The sequence below is a fragment of the Narcine bancroftii genome, chromosome 12 (assembly GCF_036971445.1).
Source record: "Narcine bancroftii isolate sNarBan1 chromosome 12, sNarBan1.hap1, whole genome shotgun sequence".
In the NCBI taxonomy this organism is placed as follows: Eukaryota; Metazoa; Chordata; class Chondrichthyes; order Torpediniformes; family Narcinidae; genus Narcine; species Narcine bancroftii.
The window spans coordinates 59,380,723-59,407,331 of NC_091480.1; the positions used below are offsets into that span (position 1 = coordinate 59,380,723).

The 26,609-nt window shown below is 55.4% G+C and overlaps 1 protein-coding gene and 2 pseudogenes across 1 annotated transcript in view; all 3 read left to right on the top strand.

Annotated features, from left to right (window-relative positions):
- The window catches only part of LOC138747175 (sentrin-specific protease 1-like), a 66,657-nt gene that overhangs the window by 38,863 nt on the left and 1,185 nt on the right, over positions 1-26,609 (top strand). Inside the window, 1 exon segment of the mRNA XM_069906162.1 lies at positions 11,886-11,981. Coding sequence (XP_069762263.1) covers positions 11,886-11,981 — 96 coding nt within the window.
- On the top strand, positions 12,172-19,929 carry LOC138747329 (uncharacterized protein DKFZp434B061-like; annotated as a pseudogene).
- LOC138747518 (uncharacterized protein DKFZp434B061-like) lies at positions 24,090-25,328 on the top strand (annotated as a pseudogene).

Here is a 26,609-nt window from a genome sequence, read left to right on the forward strand (position 1 = left end):
TTCTTTCACTGATTCCATATATTCTTTAAAAAAAGATACATCCATTGTCTTGCTTTTCTCTTCTTCTTCCACTTCTTTCTGTTCTTCTTCTTCTTCCTCTGGATTGACCATCTGTTGTTTCCCTTGTTTTCTTTTTACCCTCTTCTTTCTTGTTGTCGTTATTTTCTCTGTTCTGCACCTGCTGCTGTGCTGCAGGTGTCTCTCTCAGCTGTGGAGCTCGACTCCGCAGCTGTTCCACCCTCCTGTCAGTGTGTGTTTTTTCATGCGCATCGTGCATGCGCGGTTGCGCACTTTTACTCGGCTCTGCGAGCCATTTTTGTAGTCCCGAGCCCGGGACTTCCACTGACCTGTGGGAGCGGGCTTCTCTCTCTGCGGCGGGCCTCTTCGGACAGGTAAGGCTTCACCTTCTTCTTCCGACATTCTTTCTTCCTCTTTTCTTCCCGTTGTTTTCGACTTTTCTCTCTTCGCTGCCATTTTCTTCTCACCTTTATTTTTACTTTATTATAAATTTTAGTCTTGTACCTTTGTGCTTTGTGTGTTTTTTTTTTTTAAACTTTTCGGGAGAGGGCTGGAATTCCCTGACCGGCCACTCCCCCGAGGGACAGTTTTAAGGGGAGAAATTTAAGAGGAACCTGAGGGGCACCTTCTTCACACAGAGAATGGTGGGTGTGTGGAACGAGCTGCCACAGGATGTGGTGGAGATGGGGACAATTACATCATGTAACAGACATTTGGACAGGTCCGTGAATTGGAAGGGTTTAACTAGTGGTTCTCAACCTTTTTCTTTCCACTCACATCCCACTTTAAGTAATCCTTGTGCCATCGGTGTTCTCTGATTAGTGAGGGATTGCTTGAGGTGGTATGTGAGTGGTAAGAAAAGTTTGAAAACCACTGTTTAAATTGTACCTCATTGACTCGTTATGTGCACAGTTTCTTAACTCAAAGGAAATGGGACAATGACAATTTTTCTCAAGCAAAATATTTCAGTGACAATTAGATCCGGGGGGAGTAATGTGACGCAGAGAACATAGGATGTGGGATCCTAACGCTCCTGGGAAAATACAAGAAAATAATTGTTTAAATGAAGTAACAAAGATTAAGATACGAAGGAAGAATATAAGAATAGTCCATTTGCCTTTTAAAATGCCTTTGAAGATAAGAATGTTGTTGCTGGAGCTGATGAAGATGTTGTTCTTGGAAGTGAAAAGAGGCTTTTGGTGCAGAGAAACCTCAGATCTGGAGTGACAACCAGGGACTGTCAGAGTGTTAAGTTGCTGGGAACAGCAGCGAGTCGTTCCAGCCTGTCGGCCCAGGAAGGTGGCGATGGGCCAAGAGAAACAAACTATTAAACAAGGACAGATCATTGAATTCGAGTGAGATGAGTGATTGCAATGAAGTTACTTCAGTGTATCAAGACGTTAAACGAGTTAAATATAAATCCAAGGCTATACAAAAGGATAAAAACAATATTGATTTTGAATTACAAAGTACGGTAAACACAATGCGGATCCAAATGGACTTGATGCGAGTACAAAATAGACCTTTTAATAGGGAGAATAAAACCAGTTATTAACAATATGTTGCAAGTACAAGAACAGAAGAAAATCAGGAAGTTAGAAAATTGGATCGAAGTGTAAAGGGAGAAGCTGGAAATTTTGGAGGCTGAAGTGAAGGAAGAAATTGTGGAGAGGAAGATAATTTCAGAAAAAATTGCTAAGATGGGAAATTTAGTAGGAGGAACAACATTCAGATTGTGGGCTTGGAGGAAAGAGAACAAAAACACATGATTTAGTTTCTCCAAGGATGGACACAGAAGGCTCTGGTGGAGGGTGGGATGAATCAATTTGAAGGTCCTATTGAAATTGAAAAAGCACCTGCAGCCCTCAGGCCCCGGCCGCGATCAGATGAGAAACCCCGCTCCATAGTAATTAAGTGTTAGGAGTCACGTGATGGAGTAGTGGCCGGACGGTGAACTCCAGCCCTCTCCAGAAAAGTCGGAAAAAAACAAAGGAAAATACAAAGGCACAAAAATAAAAATTAAAGTAAAGTGAGTATAAAGGTGGAAAGAAGATGGCGACGAAAAAAGAAAAATCAAAACCAACGGTAAGAAGAGAGGAAGAGAAGACAACGGAAGAAGAAGGAGAAGGGCCTAACCTGTTTGAAGAGGCCCGCGGTGGAGAGAGAAACCCGCTCCCTCAGGTCGGTAGAAAGTGGACTACAAAAATGGGCTCGCTGAGCTGAGTAAAAGTGCGCAAAAAAACACACCGACGGGAGGGGTGACCAGCTGGGAGTCGATCTCCACAGCTGGCAATGACAGCTGCAGAACAGCTGCAGCAAGAGAGAATATAGAAGACAACGAAAACAAGAAAGAAGAGAAGGACAACAAGGAAAACAACAGATGGCCAACCCAGAGGAAGAAGAGGAGGAAGAGGAAGAGTACAGTGCAATAGAAGAAGAAGGGAAAGGCAAGATAAAGGATATACTTTCTCTATTAAAGAATGCATGGAGTCATTTAAAGAATGGCAAGCGCAAGAATTTAATGATTTAAGAAGAAGAATAAACAATACAGAAGAGAAAATGAATAAAATAGATATGACCTTAACAGAAATGGGAAAGAGAATGGACAAGATGGAAGAGCGGGAAGCAGCAGAAGAAATGGAGGTAGAGGACTTAAAAAAGAAATTAGAGGAATCTAATAAAAAAGTTATAGAGACACAAGAACTGTTAGCTCAGAAAATAGATATAATGGAAAATTATAACAGAAGAAATAACATAAAGATAGTGGGCCTTAAGGAAGATGAAGGCGGCAAGAATATGAGAGAGTTTATAAAGATTGGATCCCTAGGATCCTAGGATGTCCAGAACTACAGCAAGAAATGGAAATAGAAAGGGCACATAGAGCATTGGCCTTTAAACCACAACCACAACAAAAGCCAAGATCTATTATAGTAAAATTCCTAAGATACACTACAAGAGAAAAGGTACTGGAGAAAACAATGGAAAAAGTAAGAGAGGGCAACAAGCCACTGGAGTACAAAGGGCAAAAAAATCTTCATTATCCAGATATAAGTTTTGAACTCCTGAAGAAGAGAAAGGAGTTCAATACAGCAAAGGCGATTTTATGGAAGAAAGGGTATAAATTTATACTAAAGTATCCAGCGGTATTGAAAATATTTATTCCAGGACAGCAAAACAGACTATTCTCGGATTCCAGAGGAAGCATGAAAATTTGCAGAACAATTACAAAATAGACTGAGAGATGAAGATGTGTAACGAGAGTACAAAAGACTGCGAACTAAAAAGATACATAAGTTTTGAACTCCTGAAGAAGATGAAGGAGTTCAATACATCGAAAACGATCTTATGGAAAAAAACTATTCTCGGATCCAGAGGAAGCAAGGAAATTTGCAGAACAACTACAAAACAAACAGAGAGATGAAGACATGTAATAAGAGTAAAAATGACCACGATTTATATGTATGTGGGTAAAGAGGTATATGTGTGTATATACATATATACACACATGAATGTATCCGTATTTAGAGGAAAATATAGATAGTATAGACAAGAATTAATAAGGGAAGGAAATGGAATAGAGGGAATAAGGAGGGAATTAAAAGAGTGACCTTTGTTACATATGAAAAAGTGAAATCTTTTCTGGGGGGGGCTGGGTGGGGAGGAGTTACGGTCACTGCAAAATCAGCTGACGCTTGCGAGTGAATTCGCAAATCCAAATGGAGAGGGGAGATGTGGTTGTCCGACAAGGGATAAAGGACAACTCAGGAGGGGAAGGGGGGATTGGGGCTAAAGAAGTTTTAAATAGGAGAATAAGGAAAATGTTTGATGTTTTAGGAATGTTGTCTTATAAAGGGTTAAAAACAAGAAAACAGATATGGATAAGAAGGAAAGGAATGATCGAGAAACGGAAAGGGAAGATAAACAAAGTATAAAATGGCTACGTTGAACTATATGACTTTAAATATTAATGGAATACATAACCAAATTAAAGGAAGAAACTGCTAAATTTACTGAAAAAAGAAAAAATTGATATAGCATTTGTGCATAGTAATTAAGTGTTCAAAATATCGAGCTAAGGAAAAGATTTTAGAAGCGGAAAAAGTAGGAATAAAGAAGAGTCCACTTGAATATCATGGTATGAAGGTTTTCTTTATCGTGAAATGACTGCGCAGTTGTTGGCCAAGAAGACGCAGTTTAATGAAGTTAAGAGAAATCTTTGGAAAAAGGGTCATAAGTTTATATCAAGTTATCCTGTGACGATGGAGATTATATAACCGGATTGCAAAAATAATTTTTTTACGGATTGCAAACAGATTTTGTGCAAACCTTGCCTTTTAATAGGAAGGAAATTTTTTGGAATGAGGCAATGGACCAGTAAATTAGAAGCTTTGTATTGACCTGGGAGGTGAAGGGTGCCAATAATTATCTAACAGAGACTAATATGAAGGAAGACTATAAGAATCGTCCATTTCCCCTTAATATGCCTTTGAAGAAAGGAATTCTTGTTGCTGGAGCGGATGAAAGTGTTCCTAAATGTGAGGAGAGGCCTCTGATTCAGAGAAGTTTGGATCTGGAACGACGACCAGGGCCCATGAGAGAGCTGAGTTGCTGGAAGCAACTTTTGGCTGGGCAAGAGAGTGTCGGGCCAAGGGAGAGGAACTCTTTTTTTTTCAAATTTTTTTATTTTCACACTATAAACCATATTGATCAAGATACATACATTTTCCTTCTTAAATATATAGTGTCGTTTTCTCCCCCTCCCCTCCCTCCCTCCCTCACCTCCCCTCCCATTTATTTAAAGTTCAGAACATAAGATACATTAAACCCGTTAAACAATGTTGTCACTCAATAAAAATAAACAAGAAATTCCACTGAGTCAATTCTTTTCATTCTCTTCTCCTTCTGCCACTTTAGGTGGTAGATGTCCCCGGTAGGTTTTCTCCATTGTGTTTCATATATGGCTCCTATATTTGTTCAAATATTGTAATGTTATTTCTTAAATTATGTTATTTTTTCTAATGGAATACATTTATTCATTTCTATATACCATTGTTGTATTCTCAAGTTATCCTCTAATTTCCAGGTTGACATAATACATTTTTTTGCTACAGCTAAGGCTATCATAACAAATCTTTTTTGTGCTCCATCCAAATCGAGTCCAATTTCTTTGTTTTTTATATTACTTAGGAGGAAGATCTCTGGGTTTTTTGGTATATTGCTTTTGGTGATTTTATTTATTATCTGGTTTAGATCTTCCCAAAATTTTTTCACTTTCTCACATGTCCAAATTGCATGAACTGTTGTTCCCGTTTCCTTTTTACAGCGAAAACATCTGTCTGATACTGTTGGGTCCCATTTATTTAAATTTTGAGGTGTAATGTATAGCCTGTGTATCCAGTTATATTGTATCATACGTAACCTCGTGTTTATTGTTTTTCTCATGGTTCCGGAGCATAGCTTCTCCCATGTTTCATTCTTTATCATTATGCTTAGATCTTGTTCCTATTTTTCTTTGGTTTTACCATTTGTTTCCTCGTTCCCCTTTTCTTGTAGTTTAATATACATGTTTGTTATAAATTTTTTGATTATCATTGTGTCTGTAATCACATATTCAAAATTACTTCCTTCTGGTAACCTCAGACTGTTTCCCAATTTGTCCTTCAAGTAGGATTTCAGTTGGTAGTATGCCAACATTGTATTGTAAGTTATATTATATTTATCCTTCAATTGTTCAAAGGATAATAGTTTATATCCCGAAAAACAATTTTCTATTCTTTTAATCCCTTTTTTCTCCCATTCTCTCAAGGAAAGGTTATCTGTTGTAAAAGGGATTAGCTGATTTTGCATCAGTACTAGTTTTGGTAGTTGGTAATTTGTTTTATTCCTTTCTACATGAATCTTCTTCCAAATGTTGAGCAGATGATGCAATACCGGAGAATTCCTACGTTGTACCAATTTTTCATCCTATTTATATAATATATGTTCAGGTATCTTCTCCCCTATTTTATCTAGTTCTAATCTAGTCCAATCTGGCTTTTCCCTTGTTTGATAAAAATCTGATAGGTATCTTAATTGAGCGGCTCTATAATAATTTTTAAAGTTTGGTAGTTGTAAGCCACCTTGTTTATACCATTCTGTTAATTTATCTAGTCCTATCCTCGGTTTCCCTCTCCATAAAAATTTCCTTATTATTTTCTTTAAATCCTTGAAAAATTTCTCTGTTAAGCGTATTGGTAATGTCTGAAATAGGTATTGTATCCTTGGGAAAATGTTAATTTTAATACAGTTTATCCTTCCTATCAGTGTAGGTGGTAAATCTTTCCAATGCTCTAAGTCATCTTGTAATTTTTTCATTAGTGGATAATAATTGAGTTTATATAGATGGCCGAGGTTTTTATTTATTTGTATACCTAGATATCGCATTGCTTGCGTTTGCCATCTGAATGGTGATTCTTTCTTAAATTTTGAGAAATCCGCATTATTCATTGGCATTGCTTCACTTTTATTTGCATTAATCTTGTACCCCGACACTTCTCCATATTCCTTCAATTTCTTATATAAATCTTTTATTGATAGTTCTGGTTCTACTAAGTATATTATAAAGTCATCTGCAAATAAACTGATTTTATATTCCTTGTCTTTTATTTTTATCCCTTTTATTTTATTTTCTGTTCTTATCAGTTCTGCTAGTGGTTCTATGGCTAATGCGAACAATAAAGGAGATAGTGGGCATCCCTGCCTTGTTGATCTGCTTAAGTTAAATTGTTTTGATATATCCATTTACTGTCACTTTCGTCAATGGCCCCTTATATAATGCTTTAATCCAATTAATATATTTCTCTGGTAAGCTGAATTTTTGTAGTACTTTGAATAAATAATTCCATTCTACTCTGTCAAAGGCCTTCTCTGTGTCTAAAGCAACCGCTACTGTTGGAGTTTTATTTCCTTCTACTGCATGAATTAAGTTAATAAATTTACAGATATTGTCTGTTGTTCGTCTTTTTTTAATAAATCCAGTTTGGTCTAGATTTACTATTTTTGATACATAGTCGGCTAATCTGTTTGCTAATAGCTTAGCTATTATCTTATAATCTGTTAAGTAAAGATATTGGTCTATATGACGCTGGTGCAAGTGGATCTTTCCCTGTCTTTAGTATTACTGTAATTATTGCTGTTTTACATGACTCTGGTAAGCTTTGTGTTTTATCAATCTGGTTGATTACTTCCAGAAGGGGAGGAATTAATAAATCTTTAAATGTTTTGTAGAATTCTATTGGGAATCCATCTTCTCCTGGTGTTGTTCGATAGTTTTTTTTATTATCTCCTGTATTTCTTCTATTTCAAATGGTTTTGTTAATTTATTTTGTTCCTCTGTTTGTAATTTCGGTAGTTCAATTTTAGTTAAAAATTCATCTATTTTATCTTCTTTCCCTTCGTTTTCAGTTTGATATAGTTGTTCATAGAATTCTCTGAAGTTTTCATTAATCTCCGTTGGATTATATGTGATTTGCTTGTCTTTTTTCCTTAATGCCAATACCATTCTCTTAGTTTGTTCTGTCTTAAGCTGCCATGCTAGAATTTTGTGCGTTTTTTCCTCCTAGTTCATAATATTTCTGTTTTGTCTTCATTATGTTCTCCACCTTACATGTTTGTAGTGTTTCATATTTTATTTTTTTATCTGCCAATTCTCTTCTTTTAGTTGTGTCTTCCTTCATTGCTAATTCTTTTTCTATATTTGCTATTTCCCTTTCCAACTGTTCTGTTTCCTTTTCCTTTGGTTGTAGTCCTTCTTCATCTTAGTTACATAACTTATTATTTGCCCTCTAATGAACGCTTTCTTTGCGTCCCATAGTATAAACTTATCTTTCACTGATTCCGTATTTATTTCAAAGTACATTTTAATTTGTCTTTCAATGAATTCTCTAAAATCCTGCCTTTTAAGTAGCATGGAGTTTAATCTCCATCTATACATTCTTGGTGGGATGTCCTCTAACTCTATTGTCAATAACAGGGGTGAGTGGTCCAATAATAGTCTAGCTTTATATTCCATTTTCCTAACTCTCTCTTGCATGTGAGCTGATAACAGGAATAGGTCTATTCTTGAGTATGTTTTATGTCTGCCCGAATAATATGAATATTCCTTTTCCTTTGGGTGTTGTTTCCTCCATATATCCAAAAGTTGCATTTCTTGCATCGATTTAATTATAAATTTGGTTACTTTGTTCTTTCTATTAATTTTTTTTCCAGTTTTATCCATGTTTGAATCCAAATTAAGATTGAAATCCCCTCCTATTAGTATGTTCCCTTGCGTGTCTGCTATCTTCAAAAAGATATCTTGCATAAATTTTTGATCTTCTTCATTAGGTAAATATACATTGAGTAAATTCCAAAACTCCGAATGTATCTGACATTTTATCATTACATATCTCCCTGCTGGATCTATTATTTCCTCTTCTATTTTTATTGGTACATTTTTACTGATAAATATAACTACTCCTCTAGCTTTTGAATTATATGATGCTGCTGTTACATGTCCTATCCAATCTCTCTTTAATTTCTTGTGCTCCACTTCAGTTAAGTGTGTTTCTTGTATGAAAATCGGTATATCAATTTTTTCTTTTTTCAGTAAATTTAACAGTTTCTTCCTTTTGATTTGGTTATGTATTCCATTAATATTTAAAGTCATATTGTTCAACATAGCCATTTCATACTTTGTTTATCTTTCCTTTCCGTATTCTCATCATCACCTTTCCTTCTTATCCATTTCTGCTTTCTTTTTTTGAACACATTATAAGACAACATTTCTAAAACATAAAATATTTCCATTATTCTCCTATCTAAAATTCCTTTAACCCCACTCTCCCCTCCGCTTCCTGAGTTGCCCTTTGTCCCTTGTCGGGCAACCACATCTCCCCTCTCCATTTGGATTTGCGAAATCACTCGCAAGCGTCAACTGATTTCGCAGTGACCGTAACTCCTCCCCACCCAGCCCCCCCAAAAAGATTTTAATCTTCATATATTACAAAGGTCACTCTCTTAATTCCCTCCTTACTTCCTTTCTTCCTTTACTTTCCCTTAGTTCTTATCTATACACTATTTTTTAAAAATATACATACACACATATACACACATACATATAGTTTGTGGTCATTTTTGTTCTCGTTACATGTCTTCATCTCTCTGTCTGTTTTGTAGTTGTTCTGCAAATTTTCGTGCTTCCTCCGGATCCAAGAATAGTCTGTTTTGCTGCCCTGGAATAACTATTTTAAGTACCACTGGGTACTTTAGCATAAATTTATATCCTTTTTTCCATAGGATCGTTTTTGCTGTATTAAACTCCTTCCTCTTCTTCAGGAGTTGAAAACTTATATTTGGATAGAAAAAAAAATTTGACCTTTGTATTCCAGTGGTTTTTTGTCTTCTCTTATTTTCCTCATTGTTTTCTCCAATATATTTTCTCTTTTTGTATATCTTAGGAATTTTACTAGAATGGATCTTGGTTTTTGTTGTGGTTGTGGTTTAGGGGCTAATGTTCTATGTGCCTTTTCTATTTCCATTTCTTCCTGTAATTCTGGTCTTCCTAGGACCCTGGGGATCCATTCTTTTATAAATTCTCTCATATTCTTGCCTTCTTCATCTTCCTTAAGGCCCACTATCTTTATATTGTTTCTTCTATTATAATTTTCCATTATATCTATTTTCTGAGCTAACAGCTCCTGTGTCTCTTTAACTTTTTTATTAGATTCTTCTAATTTCTTTTTTAAGTCATCTACTTCCATTTCTACGGCTGTTTCTCGTTCTTCCACCTTTTCCACTCTTTTTCCTATATCTGTCATGATCATCTCTAATCTATTCATTTTTTCTTCTGTACTTTTTACTCTTTTTATTTCACTGAATTCTTGCGTCTGCCATTGTTTTACTGTTTCCATATATTCTTTAAAAAAATATATATCCATGTACTTGCCCTTCCCTTCATCTTCCATTTCCCTGTGTTCTTCCTCTTCTTCTGAGTCCACTCCAGGATCTGTGTCCTTTACCTCTGTCTCTTCTGGTTTTCTTGTTGAGTTGTTTGTTTTATCTTGTTGAGTATTTTTGGTCTTCTTATTTTTACTAGAAGTGTCTTGCTGCTGGCCTTCTTCCTCTGGGTTGGTCATCTGTTGTTTCTTTGATTTCTTTTTACTCTCTTCTTTCTTGTTCTCGTTATTTTCTATGTTCTCCTCTTGCTGCTTTGTTGTGGTTGTCAATTTCAGCTGTGGAGATCGACTCCTCAGCTGGTCCCCCCTCCCGTCAGTGTTTTTCTTGTCTTGCGAGCCATTTTTGTAGTCCCGAGCTCGGAGCTTCAACTGACCTGAGGGAGCGGGCTTCTCTCTCCACAGCGGGCCTCCTCGGACAGGTAAGACCTTCACCTTCTTCTTCTGACGTCTTTTCTTCTTCTCTTCTTCCCGTTGATTTTGGCTTTTCTTTCTTCGCTGCCATTTTCTCCACACCTTTATTTTCACTTTATTTTAGTTTTTGTGTTTGTGCCTTTGTTTTTTCTCTGTTTCTTTTAACTTTTCCGGAGAGGGCTGGAGTTCCCCGACCGGCCACTACTCCATCACGTGACTCCTCGGAAAGGGACTCTTTAAGCAGATTCAAATTATTGAATTTGAGTGAGATGATTGATTTCAGTGACAAAGGGCAGGTTTTTTTGTGGTTTTGTCAATTTATGGAGAATTTGAAAATTAGCAAGAACTATGAAATAAGGGATACAAGTTTATGTAATGTTACCCAGCAACGATAGAAATTGTACTGTCAGATGATAAAATAAATTTTTTAGATTATAACAGGCATTAGATGTTGTGGGCCCTAAAAGAGTTCATAAGAAAGAACTATTTGGAATGAGGTCATGGACAAGTAAATTGGTCATTTTAATTTAATACCAGTGAAGCGAAAGGTGTTGGAGTCCATTGGCCGCTGTTCATGGGCTCGTTTTGGCCATGAGCCACCTCCTGTATGGGAGGTTGGGGGTGATGCTATATCCTGAAGTGCCAATAAAGGGGGATTTCTTTTTTCAGGGTTTCAGGGGGATTGAGTGGTTTTGGGGGGGGGGGGGAGCTTCTTTTTCTTTGCCTTTCTCATTTTAACTTGTAAAAGCCATGTATGATTAATTGTGAATGAAATATATGTAATTGATTGTATGGCATCTATTACTAAAATATTAAAAACAGGTCAGGGTTAAACCTGGGTTTCTGGAGCTGGAAGGCAGTGGCTTTACCGGGGTGCCGCTCTGGCACCCAGGACTGGGTTAAGCATAATGAGTTTATTGCATGGAATCAGAATGTCATGAAAAAGTCACAAAATTCTTGCAGCATTAAAGTGCAAACATTTACCAGCTGACAAAAATAACGAAGAATTACGCACAAAATGTCAAAAGCAACAATGGGGTCTGGAACAGTGATTCTCAACTTTCCCACCCACTTCCCGTTTAAAGCGAGATGTGAGTGGGAAGAAAAAAGTTAGAAAACCACTGGTCTTCAGGGAGGGGGTGAACACAGGGAAAGTGGAGTACATCAGGGGTAGGGGACAGGGTCGGCAGGGAGGAGCTGGGCCAAAGGGCCTATTGCTGTGCTGTGTGATTGGGGTTGTGTGGAAATTAGTGAGGTGGGCTGAGGAAATTGTACTTGTACAATCGAAACAGAATAAACTTGAACTTGAGATGTCCTGCAGGAGATGGCCACTGTTGACTGGTCTTGGGAGGGTCTTCTCTCTGTGGTGGGATCCATGCATTACACACCTGTCCTTGGAGGGACATTTGGGAAGGTTTTGTCTGGAATGGGAAGGGTCTCAGTCCGCAGAGCTCTCCTCATCTCCACTCTCTCCTCCCTCAGGACATCCCACAGCAAATGAACGGCAGTGACTGCGGTATGTTCACCTGCAAGTACGCTGATTACATCAGCAGGGACCGGCCAATCCGCTTCTCACAGGTGAGTAGGCGAAGGAGAGGAGGGTGAAAGAGGGACTTCAGTAAGGGAAAGATAAATTCCGCCCCCTCGACAATCCCCCTCTTTCCAACCCCTGCCACTCCATTCCCCCCTCTCCAAGCCACTCCTTCCCCTCCTGCTTTCCACTCCACCGCATTCACCTCTTGATCCTCTCTTTCACCCTCCCGCGTCCCCTCTCCCGCTTCCCCTTCCCTCTTCCACCACTTTTCAGAATACCCCTTCTCCCCTTTCTCCTACCCTATCCCCCTCCCCATTTCCGACCTCCCCCTCTCTCTCCCCAACACACTAATCCCCATCTCTCCCCATCACATTGATCCGCGCGCCCCTCTCCCCCACACGCTGATCCTCCTCGCTCTCCCCCAAACGCTGATCCTCCTCGCTCTCCCCAAACGCTGATCCCCCTCGCTCTCCCCCACACACAGATCCCCCTCTCCCTCCAAACTGTACCCCCCTCTCCATCCACGTTGATCCCACTCGCTCTCAACCTCACGCTGATCCCTTCGCTCTCCCCCACACGCTGATCCCCCTTGCTCTCCCCCACGCGCTGATCCCCCTTGCTCTCCCCCACGCGCTGATCCCCCTTGCTCTCCCCCACGCGCTGATCCCCCTTGCTCTCCCCCACGCGCTGATCCCCCTTGCTCTCCCCCACGCGCTGATCCCCCTTGCTCTCCCCCACGCGCTGATCCCACTTACTCTCCCCCACGCGCTGATCCCCCTTGCTCTCCCCCACGCGCTGATCCCCCTTGCTCTCCCCCACGCGCTGATCCCCCTTGCTCTCCCCCACGCGCTGATCCCCCACGCGCTGATCCCCCTTGCTCTCCCCCACGCGCTGATCCCCCTTGCTCTCCCCCACGCGCTGATCCCCCTTGCTCTCCCCCACGCGCTGATCCCCCTTGCTCTCCCCCACACGCTGATCCCCCTCGCTCTACCTCCACACTGAATCCCCTGACTCTCCCCCACACACTGATCCCCCACACACTGATCCCCCACACACTGATCCCCCACACACTGATCCCCCACACACTGATCCCCCACACACTGATCCCCCACACACTGATCCCCCACACACTGATCCCCCACACACTGATCCCCCACACACTGATCCCCCACACACTGATCCCCCACACACTGATCCCCCACACACTGATCCCCCACACACTGATCCCCCACACACTGATCCCCCACACACTGATCCCCCACACACTGATCCCCCACACACTGATCCCCCACACACTGATCCCCCACACACTGATCCCCCACACACTGATCCCCCACACACTGATCCCCCACACACTGATCCCCCACACACTGATCCCCCACACACTGATCCCCCACACACTGATCCCCCACACACTGATCCCCCACACACTGATCCCCCACACACTGATCCCCCACACACTGATCCCCCACACACTGATCCCCCACACACTGATCCCCCACACACTGATCCCCCACACACTGATCCCCCACACACTGATCCCCCACACACTGATCCCCCACACACTGATCCCCCACACACTGATCCCCCACACACTGATCCCCCACACACTGATCCCCCACACACTGATCCCCCACACACTGATCCCCCACACACTGATCCCCCACACACAGATCCCCCACACACACTGATCCCCCACAAACTGATCCCCCTCACACTGATCCCCCACACACTGATCCCCCTCACACTGATCCCCCTCACTCTCCCCCACACACCGAGCCCCCTCACTCTCCCCCACACACCGAGCCCCCTCACTCTCCCCCACACACCGATCCCCCTCACTCTCCCCCACACACCGATCCCCCTCACTCTCCCCCACACACCGATCCCCGCTCACTCTCCCCCACACATTGATCGCCCTCACTCTCAGCCACACACTGATCGCCCTCACTCTCAGCCACACTCTGATCGCCCTCACTCTCAGCCACACACTGATCGCCCTCGCTCTCAGCCACTCACTGATCGCCCTCGCTCTCCCCCACGCGCTGCTTCCCCCTCGCTCTCCCCCACGCGCTGATCCCCCTCGCTCTCCCCCACGCGCTGATCCCCCTCGCTCTCCCCCACGCGCTGATCCCCCTCGCTCTCCCCCACGCGCTGATCCCCCTCGCTCTCCCCCACGCGCTGATCCCCCTCGCTCTCCCCCACGCGCTGATCCCCCTCGCTCTCCCCCACGCGCTGAACCCCCTCGCTCTCCCCCACGCGCTGATCCCCCTCGCTCTCCCCCACGCGCTGATCCCCCTCGCTCTCCCCCACGCGCTGATCCCCCAGGCTCTCCCCCACGCGCTGATCCCCCTCGCTCTCCCCCACGCGCTGATCCCCCTCGCTCTCCCCCACGCGCTGATCCCCCTCGCTCTCCCCCACGCGCTGATCCCCCTCGCTCTCCCCCACGCGCTGATCCCCCTCGCTCTCCCCCACGCGCTGATCCCCCTCGCTCTCCCCCACGCGCTGATCCCCCTCGCTCTCCCCCACGCGCTGATCCCCCTCGCTCTCCCCCACGCGCTGATCCCCCTCGCTCTCCCCCACGCGCTGATCCCCCTCGCTCTCCCCCACGCGCTGATCCCCCTCGCTCTCCCCCACGCGCTGATCCCCCTCGCTCTCCCCCACGCGCTGATCCCCCTCGCTCTCCCCCACGCGCTGATCCCCCTCGCTCTCCCCCACGCGCTGATCCCCCTCGCTCTCCCCCACGCGCTGATCCCCCTCGCTCTCCCCCACGCGCTGATCCCCCTCGCTCTCCCCCACGCGCTGATCCCCCTCGCTCTCCCCCACGCGCTGATCCCCCTCGCTCTCCCCCACGCGCTGATCCCCCTCGCTCTCCCCCACGCGCTGATCCCCCTCGCTCTCCCCCACGCGCTGATCCCCCTCGCTCTCCCCCACGCGCTGATCCCCCTCGCTCTCCCCCACGCGCTGATCCCCCTCGCTCTCCCCCACGCGCTGATCCCCCTCGCTCTCCCCCACGCGCTGATCCCCCTCGCTCTCCCCCACGCGCTGATCCCCCTCGCTCTCCCCCACGCGCTGATCCCCCTCGCTCTCCCCCACGCGCTGATCCCCCTCGCTCTCCCCCACGCGCTGATCCCCCTCGCTCTCCCCCACGCGCTGATCCCCCTCGCTCTCCCCCACGCGCTGATCCCCCTCGCTCTCCCCCACGCGCTGATCCCCCTCGCTCTCCCCCACGCGCTGATCCCCCTCGCTCTCCCCCACGCGCTGATCCCCCTCGCTCTCCCCCACGCGCTGATCCCCCTCGCTCTCCCCCACGCGCTGATCCCCCTCGCTCTCCCCCACGCGCTGATCCCCCTCGCTCTCCCCCACGCGCTGATCCCCCTCGCTCTCCCCCACGCGCTGATCCCCCTCGCTCTCCCCCACGCGCTGATCCCCCTCGCTCTCCCCCACGCGCTGATCCCCCTCGCTCTCCCCCACGCGCTGATCCCCCTCGCTCTCCCCCACGCGCTGATCCCCCTCGCTCTCCCCCACGCGCTGATCCCCCTCGCTCTCCCCCACGCGCTGATCCCCCTCGCTCTCCCCCACGCGCTGATCCCCCTCGCTCTCCCCCACGCGCTGATCCCCCTCGCTCTCCCCCACGCGCTGATCCCCCTCGCTCTCCCCCACGCGCTGATCCCCCTCGCTCTCCCCCACGCGCTGATCCCCCTCGCTCTCCCCCACGCGCTGATCCCCCTCGCTCTCCCCCACGCGCTGATCCCCCTCGCTCTCCCCCACGCGCTGATCCCCCTCGCTCTCCCCCACGCGCTGATCCCCCTCGCTCTCCCCCACGCGCTGATCCCCCTCGCTCTCCCCCACGCGCTGATCCCCCTCGCTCTCCCCCACGCGCTGATCCCCCTCGCTCTCCCCCACGCGCTGATCCCCCTCGCTCTCCCCCACGCGCTGATCCCCCTCGCTCTCCCCCACGCGCTGATCCCCCTCGCTCTCCCCCACGCGCTGATCCCCCTCGCTCTCCCCCACGCGCTGATCCCCCTCGCTCTCCCCCACGCGCGGATCCCCCTCGCTCTCCCCCACGCGCGGATCCCCCTCGCTCTCCCCCACGCGCGGATCCCCCTCGCTCTCCTCCAAGCCGAGACCCCGCTCTCCCTCCAAGCCGAGACCCCGCTCTCCCTCCAAGCCGAGACCCCGCTCTCCCTCCAAGCCGAGACCCCGCTCTCCCTCCAAGCCGAGACCCCGCTCTCCCTCCAAGCCGAGACCCCGCTCTCCCCCAAGCCGAGCCCCCGCTCTGCCCCCAAGCCGAGCCCCCGCTCTGCCCCCAAGCCGAGCCCCCGCTCTGCCCCCAAGCCGAGCCCCCGCTCTGCCCCCAAGCCGAGCCCCCGCTCTGCCCCCAAGCCGAGCCCCCGCTCTGCCCCCAAGCCGAGCCCCCGCTCTGCCCCCAAGCCGAGCCCCCGCTCTGCCCCCAAGCCGAGCCCCCGCTCTGCCCCCAAGCCGAGCCCCCGCTCTGCCCCCAAGCCGAGCCCCCGCTCTGCCCCCAAGCCGAGCCCCCGCTCTGCCCCCAAGCCGAGCCCCCGCTCTGCCCCCAAGCCGAGCCCCCGCTCTGCCCCCAAGCCGAGCCCCCGCTCTGCCCCCAAGCCGAGCCCCCGCTCTCCCTCCACGCCGAGCCCCCGCTCTCCCTCCACGCCGAGCCCCTTTGCTCTCCCTCCACGCCGAGCCCCTTTGCTCTCCCTCCACGCCGAGCCCCTTTGCTCTCCCTCCACGCCGAGCCCCTTTGCTCTCCCTCCACGCCGAGCCCCTTTGCTCTCCCTCCACGCCGAGCCCCTTTGCTCTCCCTCCACGCCGAGCCCCTTTGCTCTCCCTCCACGCCGAGCCCCTTTGCTCTCCCTCCACGCCGAGCCCCTTTGCTCTCCCTCCACGCCGAGCCCCTTTGCTCTCCCTCCACGCCGAGCCCCTTTGCTCTCCCTCCACGCCGAGCCCCTTTGCTCTCCCTCCACGCCGAGCCCCTTTGCTCTCCCTCCACGCCGAGCCCCTTTGCTCTCCCTCCACGCCGAGCCCCTTTGCTCTCCCTCCACGCCGAGCCCCTTTGCTCTCCCTCCACGCCGAGCCCCTTTGCTCTCCCTCCACGCCGAGCCCCTTTGCTCTCCCTCCACGCCGAGCCCCTTTGCTCTCCCTCCACGCCGAGCCCCTTTGCTCTCCCTCCACGCCGAGCCCCTTTGCTCTCCCTCCACGCCGAGCCCCCGCTCTCCCTCCACGCCGAGCCCCCGCTCTCCCTCCACGCCGAGCCCCCGCTCTCCCTCCACGCCGAGCCCCCGCTCTCCCTCCACGCCGAGCCCCCGCTCTCCCTCCACGCCGAGCCCCCGCTCTCCCTCCACGCCGAGCCCCCGCTCTCCCTCCACGCCGAGCCCCCGCTCTCCCTCCACGCCGAGCCCCCGCTCTCCCTCCACGCCGAGCCCCCGCTCTCCCTCCACGCCGAGCCCCTTTGCTCTCCCTCCACGCCGAGCCCCTTTGCTCTCCCTCCACGCCGAGCCCCTTTGCTCTCCCTCCACGCCGAGCCCCTTTGCTCTCCCTCCACGCCGAGCCCCTTTGCTCTCCCTCCACGCCGAGCCCCTTTGCTCTCCCTCCACGCCGAGCCCCTTTGCTCTCCCTCCACGCCGAGCCCCTTTGCTCTCCCTCCACGCCGAGCCCCTTTGCTCTCCCTCCACGCCGAGCCCCTTTGCTCTCCCTCCACGCCGAGCCCCTTTGCTCTCCCTCCACGCCGAGCCCCTTTGCTCTCCCTCCACGCCGAGCCCCTTTGCTCTCCCTCCACGCCGAGCCCCTTTGCTCTCCCTCCACGCCGAGCCCCTTTGCTCTCCCTCCACGCCGAGCCCCTTTGCTCTCCCTCCACGCCGAGCCCCTTTGCTCTCCCTCCACGCCGAGCCCCTTTGCTCTCCCTCCACGCCGAGCCCCTTTGCTCTCCCTCCACGCCGAGCCCCTTTGCTCTCCCTCCACGCCGAGCCCCTTTGCTCTCCCTCCACGCCGAGCCCCTTTGCTCTCCCTCCACGCCGAGCCCCTTTGCTCTCCCTCCACGCCGAGCCCCTTTGCTCTCCCTCCACGCCGAGCCCCTTTGCTCTCCCTCCACGCCGAGCCCCTTTGCTCTCCCTCCACGCCGAGCCCCTTTGCTCTCCCTCCACGCCGAGCCCCTTTGCTCTCCCTCCACGCCGAGCCCCTTTGCTCTCCCTCCACGCCGAGCCCCTTTGCTCTCCCTCCACGCCGAGCCCCTTTGCTCTCCCTCCACGCCGAGCCCCTTTGCTCTCCCTCCACGCCGAGCCCCTTTGCTCTCCCTCCACGCCGAGCCCCTTTGCTCTCCCTCCACGCCGAGCCCCTTTGCTCTCCCTCCACGCCGAGCCCCTTTGCTCTCCCTCCACGCCGAGCCCCTTTGCTCTCCCTCCACGCCGAGCCCCTTTGCTCTCCCTCCACGCCGAGCCCCTTTGCTCTCCCTCCACGCCGAGCCCCTTTGCTCTCCCTCCACGCCGAGCCCCTTTGCTCTCCCTCCACGCCGAGCCCCTTTGCTCTCCCTCCACGCCGAGCCCCTTTGCTCTCCCTCCACGCCGAGCCCCTTTGCTCTCCCTCCACGCCGAGCCCCTTTGCTCTCCCTCCACGCCGAGCCCCTTTGCTCTCCCTCCACGCCGAGCCCCTTTGCTCTCCCTCCACGCCGAGCCCCTTTGCTCTCCCTCCACGCCGAGCCCCTTTGCTCTCCCTCCACGCCGAGCCCCTTTGCTCTCCCTCCACGCCGAGCCCCTTTGCTCTCCCTCCACGCCGAGCCCCTTTGCTCTCCCTCCACGCCGAGCCCCTTTGCTCTCCCTCCACGCCGAGCCCCTTTGCTCTCCCTCCACGCCGAGCCCCTTTGCTCTCCCTCCACGCCGAGCCCCTTTGCTCTCCCTCCACGCCGAGCCCCTTTGCTCTCCCTCCACGCCGAGCCCCTTTGCTCTCCCTCCACGCCGAGCCCCTTTGCTCTCCCTCCACGCCGAGCCCCTTTGCTCTCCCTCCACGCCGAGCCCCTTTGCTCTCCCTCCACGCCGAGCCCCTTTGCTCTCCCTCCACGCCGAGCCCCTTTGCTCTCCCTCCACGCCGAGCCCCTTTGCTCTCCCTCCACGCCGAGCCCCTTTGCTCTCCCTCCACGCCGAGCCCCTTTGCTCTCCCTCCACGCCGAGCCCCTTTGCTCTCCCTCCACGCCGAGCCCCTTTGCTCTCCCTCCACGCCGAGCCCCTTTGCTCTCCCTCCACGCCGAGCCCCTTTGCTCTCCCTCCACGCCGAGCCCCTTTGCTCTCCCTCCACGCCGAGCCCCTTTGCTCTCCCTCCACGCCGAGCCCCTTTGCTCTCCCTCCACGCCGAGCCCCTTTGCTCTCCCTCCACGCCGAGCCCCTTTGCTCTCCCTCCACGCCGAGCCCCTTTGCTCTCCCTCCACGCCGAGCCCCTTTGCTCTCCCTCCACGCCGAGCCCCTTTGCTCTCCCTCCACGCCGAGCCCCTTTGCTCTCCCTCCACGCCGAGCCCCTTTGCTCTCCCTCCACGCCGAGCCCCTTTGCTCTCCCTCCACGCCGAGCCCCTTTGCTCTCCCTCCACGCCGAGCCCCTTTGCTCTCCCTCCACGCCGAGCCCCTTTGCTCTCCCTCCACGCCGAGCCCCTTTGCTCTCCCTCCACGCCGAGCCCCTTTGCTCTCCCTCCACGCCGAGCCCCTTTGCTCTCCCTCCACGCCGAGCCCCTTTGCTCTCCCTCCACGCCGAGCCCCTTTGCTCTCCCCCGAACACTGATCCCCCTCTTCCCTCCCACACGCGATGATCCCCCTCGCTCTCCCCCACATGCTGTTCCACCCTCTCAAACAAATCTCTCTCCACACTGATCCCCCTGCTCACCCCCACACACTGATCTCCCTCTCCCCCGCACGCTGATCCCTCTCTCTCTCCCACTAGCTGATCCCCCTCTCTCCCCCACACACTAATCCCCCTCTCTCCCCCACACACTAATCCCCTTCTATTAACCACACGCTTATCCCCCTCTCTCCCTCCCGCGCCGATCCCCCTCTCTCCCACCCGCGCCGATCCCCCTCTCCCCACCCGCGCCGATCCCCCTCTCCCCACCCGCGCCGATCCCCCTCTCCCCACCCGCGCCGATCCCCCTCTCCCCACCCGCGCCGATCCCCCTCTCCCCACCCGCGCCGATCCCCCTCTCCCCACCCGCGCCGATCCCCCTCTCCCCACCCGCGCCGATCCCCCTCTCCCCACCCGCGCCGATCCCCCTCTCCCCACCCGCGCCGATCCCCCTCTCCCCACCCGCGCCGATCCCCCTCTCCCCACCCGCGCCGATCCCCCTCTCCCCACCCGCGCCGATCCCCCTCTCCCCACCCGCGCCGATCCCCCTCTCCCCACCCGCGCCGATCCCCCTCTCCCCACCCGCGCCGATCCCCCTCTCCCCACCCGCGCCGATCCCCCTCTCCCCACCCGCGCCGATCCCCCTCTCCCCACCCGCGCCGATCCCCCTCTCCCCACCCGCGCCGATCCCCCTCTCCCCACCCGCGCCGATCCCCCTCTCCCCACCCGCGCCGATCCCCCTCTCCCCACCCGCGCCGATCCCCCTCTCCCCACCCGCGCCGATCCCCCTCTCCCCACCCGCGCCGATCCCCCTCTCCCCACCCGCGCCGATCCCCCTCTCCCCACCCGCGCCGATCCCCCTCTCCCCACCCGCGCCGATCCCCCTCTCCCCACCCGCGCCGATCCCCCTCTCCCCACCCGCGCCGATCCCCCACTCTCTCCCACATAGGCTGATCGCCCTTGGAAACTGATGCCCCTCACTATCCCACACAAACTGATCCCACTCGCTCTCCTCCACAAGCTGAATCCCTCTCTCCCCCACACGCTGCCCCCTCTCTCCCCCACACGCTGCCCCCTCTCTCCCCCACACGCTGCCCCCTCTCTCCCCCACACGCTGCCCCCTCTCTCCCCCACACGCTGCCCCCTCTCTCCCCCACACGCTGCCCCCTCTCTCCCCCACACGCTGCCCCCTCTCTCCCCCACACGCTGCCCCCTCTCTCCCCCACTCGCTGCCCCCTCTCTCCCCCACTCGCTGCCCCCTCTCTCCCCCACTCGCTGCCCCCTCTCTCCCCCACTCGCTGCCCCCTCTCTCCCCCACTCGCTGCCCCCTCTCTCCCCCACTCGCTGCCCCCTCTCTCGCCCACACGCTGCCCCCTCTCTCCCCCACTCGCTGCCCCCTCTCTCGCCCACACGCTGCCCCCTCTCTCGCCCACACGCTGCCCCCTCTCTCGCCCACACGCTGCCCCCTCTCTCGCCCACACGCTGCCCCCTCTCTCGCCCACACGCTGCCCCCTCTCTCGCCCACACGCTGCCCCCTCTCTCGCCCACACGCTGCCCCCTCTCTCGCCCACACGCTGCCCCCTCTCTCGCCCACACGCTGCCCCCTCTCTCGCCCACACGCTGCCCCCTCTCTCGCCCACACGCTGCCCCCTCTCTCGCCCACACGCTGCCCCCTCTCTCGCCCACACGCTGCCCCCTCTCTCGCCCACACGCTGCCCCCTCTCTCGCCCACACGCTGCCCCCTCTCTCGCCCACACGCTGCCCCCTCTCTCGCCCACACGCTGCCCCCTCTCTCGCCCACACGCTGCCCCCTCTCTCGCCCACACGCTGCCCCCTCTCTCGCCCACACGCTGCCCCCTCTCTCGCCCACACGCTGCCCCCTCTCTCGCCCACACGCTGCCCCCTCTCTCGCCCACACGCTGCCCCCTCTCTCGCCCACACGCTGCCCCCTCTCTCGCCCACACGCTGCCCCCTCTCTCGCCCACACGCTGCCCCCTCTCTCGCCCACACGCTGCCCCCTCTCTCGCCCACACGCTGCCCCCTCTCTCGCCCACACGCTGCCCCCTCTCTCGCCCACACGCTGCCCCCTCTCTCGCCCACACGCTGCCCCCTCTCTCGCCCACACGCTGCCCCCTCTCTCGCCCACACGCTGCCCCCTCTCTCGCCCACACGCTGCCCCCTCTCTCGCCCACACGCTGCCCCCTCTCTCGCCCACACGCTGCCCCCTCTCTCGCCCACACGCTGCCCCCTCTCTCGCCCACACGCTGCCCCCTCTCTCGCCCACACGCTGCCCCCTCTCTCGCCCACACGCTGCCCCCTCTCTCGCCCACACGCTGCCCCCTCTCTCGCCCACACGCTGCCCCCTCTCTCGCCCACACGCTGCCCCCTCTCTCGCCCACACGCTGCCCCCTCTCTCGCCCACACGCTGCCCCCTCTCTCGCCCACACGCTGCCCCCTCTCTCGCCCACACGCTGCCCCCTCTCTCGCCCACACGCTGCCCCCTCTCTCGCCCACACGCTGCCCCCTCTCTCGCCCACACGCTGCCCCCTCTCTCGCCCACACGCTGCCCCCTCTCTCGCCCACACGCTGCCCCCTCTCTCGCCCACACGCTGCCCCCTCTCTCGCCCACACGCTGCCCCCTCTCTCGCCCACACGCTGCCCCCTCTCTCGCCCACACGCTGCCCCCTCTCTCGCCCACACGCTGCCCCCTCTCTCGCCCACACGCTGCCCCCTCTCTCGCCCACACGCTGCCCCCTCTCTCGCCCACACGCTGCCCCCTTTCTCGCCCACACGCTGCCCCCTCTCTCGCCCACACGCTGCCCCCTCTCTCGCCCACACGCTGCCCCCCTCTCTCGCCCACACGCTGCCCCCTCTCTCGCCCACATACGCTGCCCCCTCTCTCGCCCACACGCTGCCCCCTCTCTCGCCCACACGCTGCCCCCTCTCTCGCCCACACGCTGCCCCCTCTCTCGCCCACACGCTGCCCCCTCTCTCGCCCACACGCTGCCCCCTCTCTCGCCCACACGCTGCCCCCTCTCTCGCCCACACGCTGCCCCCTCTCTCGCCCACACGCTGCCCCCTCTCTCGCCCACACGCTGCCCCCTCACTCTCCCCCTCCCGTTGATCCCCCTCAAGCTGATACCCCTCGCTCAACCCCACACGCTGATCCCTCGCTCAAGCCCACACGCTGATCCCCCTCGCTCAAGCCCACACGCTGATCCCCCTCGCTCAAGCCCACACGCTGATCCCCCTCGCTCAAGCCCACACGCTGATCCCCCTCGCTCAAGCCCACACGCTGATCCCCCTCGCTCAAGCCCACACGCTGATCCCCCTCGCTCAAGCCCACACGCTGATCCCCCTCGCTCAAGCCCACACGCTGATCCCCCTCGCTCAAGCCCACACGCTGATCCCCCTCGCTCAAGCCCACACGCTGATCCCCCTCGCTCAAGCCCACACGCTGATCCCCCTCGCTCAAGCCCACACGCTGATCCCCCTCGCTCAAGCCCACACGCTGATCCCCCTCGCTCAAGCCCACACGCTGATCCCCCTCGCTCTCGCCCACACGCTGATCCCCCTCGCTCTCGCCCACACGCTGATCCCCCTCGCTCTCGCCCACACGCTGATCCCCCTCGCTCTCGCCCACACGCTGATCCCCCTCGCTCTCGCCCACACGCTGATCCCCCTCGCTCTCGCCCACACGCTGATCCCCCTCGCTCTCGCCCACACGCTGATCCCCCTCGCTCTCGCCCACACGCTGATCCCCCTCGCTCTCGCCCACACGCTGATCCCCCTCGCTCTCGCCCACACGCTGATCCCCCTCGCTCTCGCCCACACGCTGATCCCCCTCGCTCTCGCCCACACGCTGATCCCCCTCGCTCTCGCCCACACGCTGATCCCCCTCGCTCTCGCCCACACGCTGATCCCCCTCGCTCTCGCCCACACGCTGATCCCCCTCGCTCTCGCCCACACGCTGATCCCCCTCGCTCTCGCCCACACGCTGATCCCCCTCGCTCTCGCCCACACGCTGATCCCCCTCGCTCTCGCCCACACGCTGATCCCCCTCGCTCTCGCCCACACGCTGATCCCCCTCGCTCTCGCCCACACGCTGATCCCCCTCGCTCTCGCCCACACGCTGATCCCCCTCGCTCTCGCCCACACGCTGATCCCCCTCGCTCTCGCCCACACGCTGATCCCCCTCGCTCTCGCCCACACGCTGATCCCCCTCGCTCTCGCCCACACGCTGATCCCCCTCGCTCTCGCCCACACGCTGATCCCCCTCGCTCTCGCCCACACGCTGATCCCCCTCGCTCTCGCCCACACGCTGATCCCCCTCGCTCTCGCCCACACGCTGATCCCCCTCGCTCTCGCCCACACGCTGATCCCCCTCGCTCTCGCCCACACGCTGATCCCCCTCGCTCTCGCCCACACGCTGATCCCCCTCGCTCTCGCCCACACGCTGATCCCCCTCGCTCTCGCCCACACGCTGATCCCCCTCGCTCTCGCCCACACGCTGATCCCCCTCGCTCTCGCCCACACGCTGATCCCCCTCGCTCTCGCCCACACGCTGATCCCCCTCGCTCTCGCCCACACGCTGATCCCCCTCGCTCTCGCCCACACGCTGATCCCCCTCGCTCTCGCCCACACGCTGATCCCCCTCGCTCTCGCCCACACGCTGATCCCCCTCGCTCTCGCCCACACGCTGATCCCCCTCGCTCTCGCCCACACGCTGATCCCCCTCGCTCTCGCCCACACGCTGATCCCCCTCGCTCTCGCCCACACGCTGATCCCCCTCGCTCTCGCCCACACGCTGATCCCCCTCGCTCTCGCCCACACGCTGATCCCCCTCGCTCTCGCCCACACGCTGATCCCCCTCGCTCTCGCCCACACGCTGATCCCCCTCGCTCTCGCCCACACGCTGATCCCCCTCGCTCTCGCCCACACGCTGATCCCCCTCGCTCTCGCCCACACGCTGATCCCCCTCGCTCTCGCCCACACGCTGATCCCCCTCGCTCTCGCCCACACGCTGATCCCCCTCGCTCTCGCCCACACGCTGATCCCCCTCGCTCTCGCCCACACGCTGATCCCCCTCGCTCTCGCCCACACGCTGATCCCCCTCGCTCTCGCCCACACGCTGATCCCCCTCGCTCTCGCCCACACGCTGATCCCCCTCGCTCTCGCCCACACGCTGATCCCCCTCGCTCTCGCCCACACGCTGATCCCCCTCGCTCTCGCCCACACGCTGATCCCCCTCGCTCTCGCCCACACGCTGATCCCCCTCGCTCTCGCCCACACGCTGATCCCCCTCGCTCTCGCCCACACGCTGATCCCCCTCGCTCTCGCCCACACGCTGATCCCCCTCGCTCTCGCCCACACGCTGATCCCCCTCGCTCTCGCCCACACGCTGATCCCCCTCGCTCTCGCCCACACGCTGATCCCCCTCGCTCTCGCCCACACGCTGATCCCCCTCGCTCTCGCCCACACGCTGATCCCCCTCGCTCTCGCCCACACGCTGATCCCCCTCGCTCTCGCCCACACGCTGATCCCCCTCGCTCTCGCCCACACGCTGATCCCCCTCGCTCTCGCCCACACGCTGATCCCCCTCGCTCTCGCCCACACGCTGATCCCCCTCGCTCTCGCCCACACGCTGATCCCCCTCGCTCTCGCCCACACGCTGATCCCCCTCGCTCTCGCCCACACGCTGATCCCCCTCGCTCTCGCCCACACGCTGATCCCCCTCGCTCTCGCCCACACGCTGATCCCCCTCGCTCTCGCCCACACGCTGATCCCCCTCGCTCTCGCCCACACGCTGATCCCCCTCGCTCTCGCCCACACGCTGATCCCCCTCGCTCTCGCCCACACGCTGATCCCCCTCGCTCTCGCCCACACGCTGATCCCCCTCGCTCTCGCCCACACGCTGATCCCCCTCGCTCTCGCCCACACGCTGATCCCCCTCGCTCTCGCCCACACGCTGATCCCCCTCGCTCTCGCCCACACGCTGATCCCCCTCGCTCTCGCCCACACGCTGATCCCCCTCGCTCTCGCCCACACGCTGATCCCCCTCGCTCTCGCCCACACGCTGATCCCCCTCGCTCTCGCCCACACGCTGATCCCCCTCGCTCTCGCCCACACGCTGATCCCCCTCGCTCTCGCCCACACGCTGATCCCCCTCGCTCTCGCCCACACGCTGATCCCCCTCGCTCTCGCCCACACGCTGATCCCCCTCGCTCTCGCCCACACGCTGATCCCCCTCGCTCTCGCCCACACGCTGATCCCCCTCGCTCTCGCCCACACGCTGATCCCCCTCGCTCTCGCCCACACGCTGATCCCCCTCGCTCTCGCCCACACGCTGATCCCCCTCGCTCTCGCCCACACGCTGATCCCCCTCGCTCTCGCCCACACGCTGATCCCCCTCGCTCTCGCCCACACGCTGATCCCCCTCGCTCTCGCCCACACGCTGATCCCCCTCGCTCTCGCCCACACGCTGATCCCCCTCGCTCTCGCCCACACGCTGATCCCCCTCGCTCTCCCCCACACGCTGATCCCCCTCGCTCTCCCCCACACGCTGATCCCCCTCGCTCTCCCCCACACGCTGATCCCCCTCGCTCTCCCCCACACGCTGATCCCCCTCGCTCTCCCCCACACGCTGATCCCCCTCGCTCTCCCCCACACGCTGATCCCCCTCGCTCTCCCCCACACGCTGATCCCCCTCTCTCCCCCACACACTTCCCCCTTGCACTTCCTCACACACTGATTGCCCTCTCTCTCCCCCACACACTGATCCCATTCTCCCCCACACACTCATCCACCTCTCTCCTCCATCCACTGTTCCCCCTCTC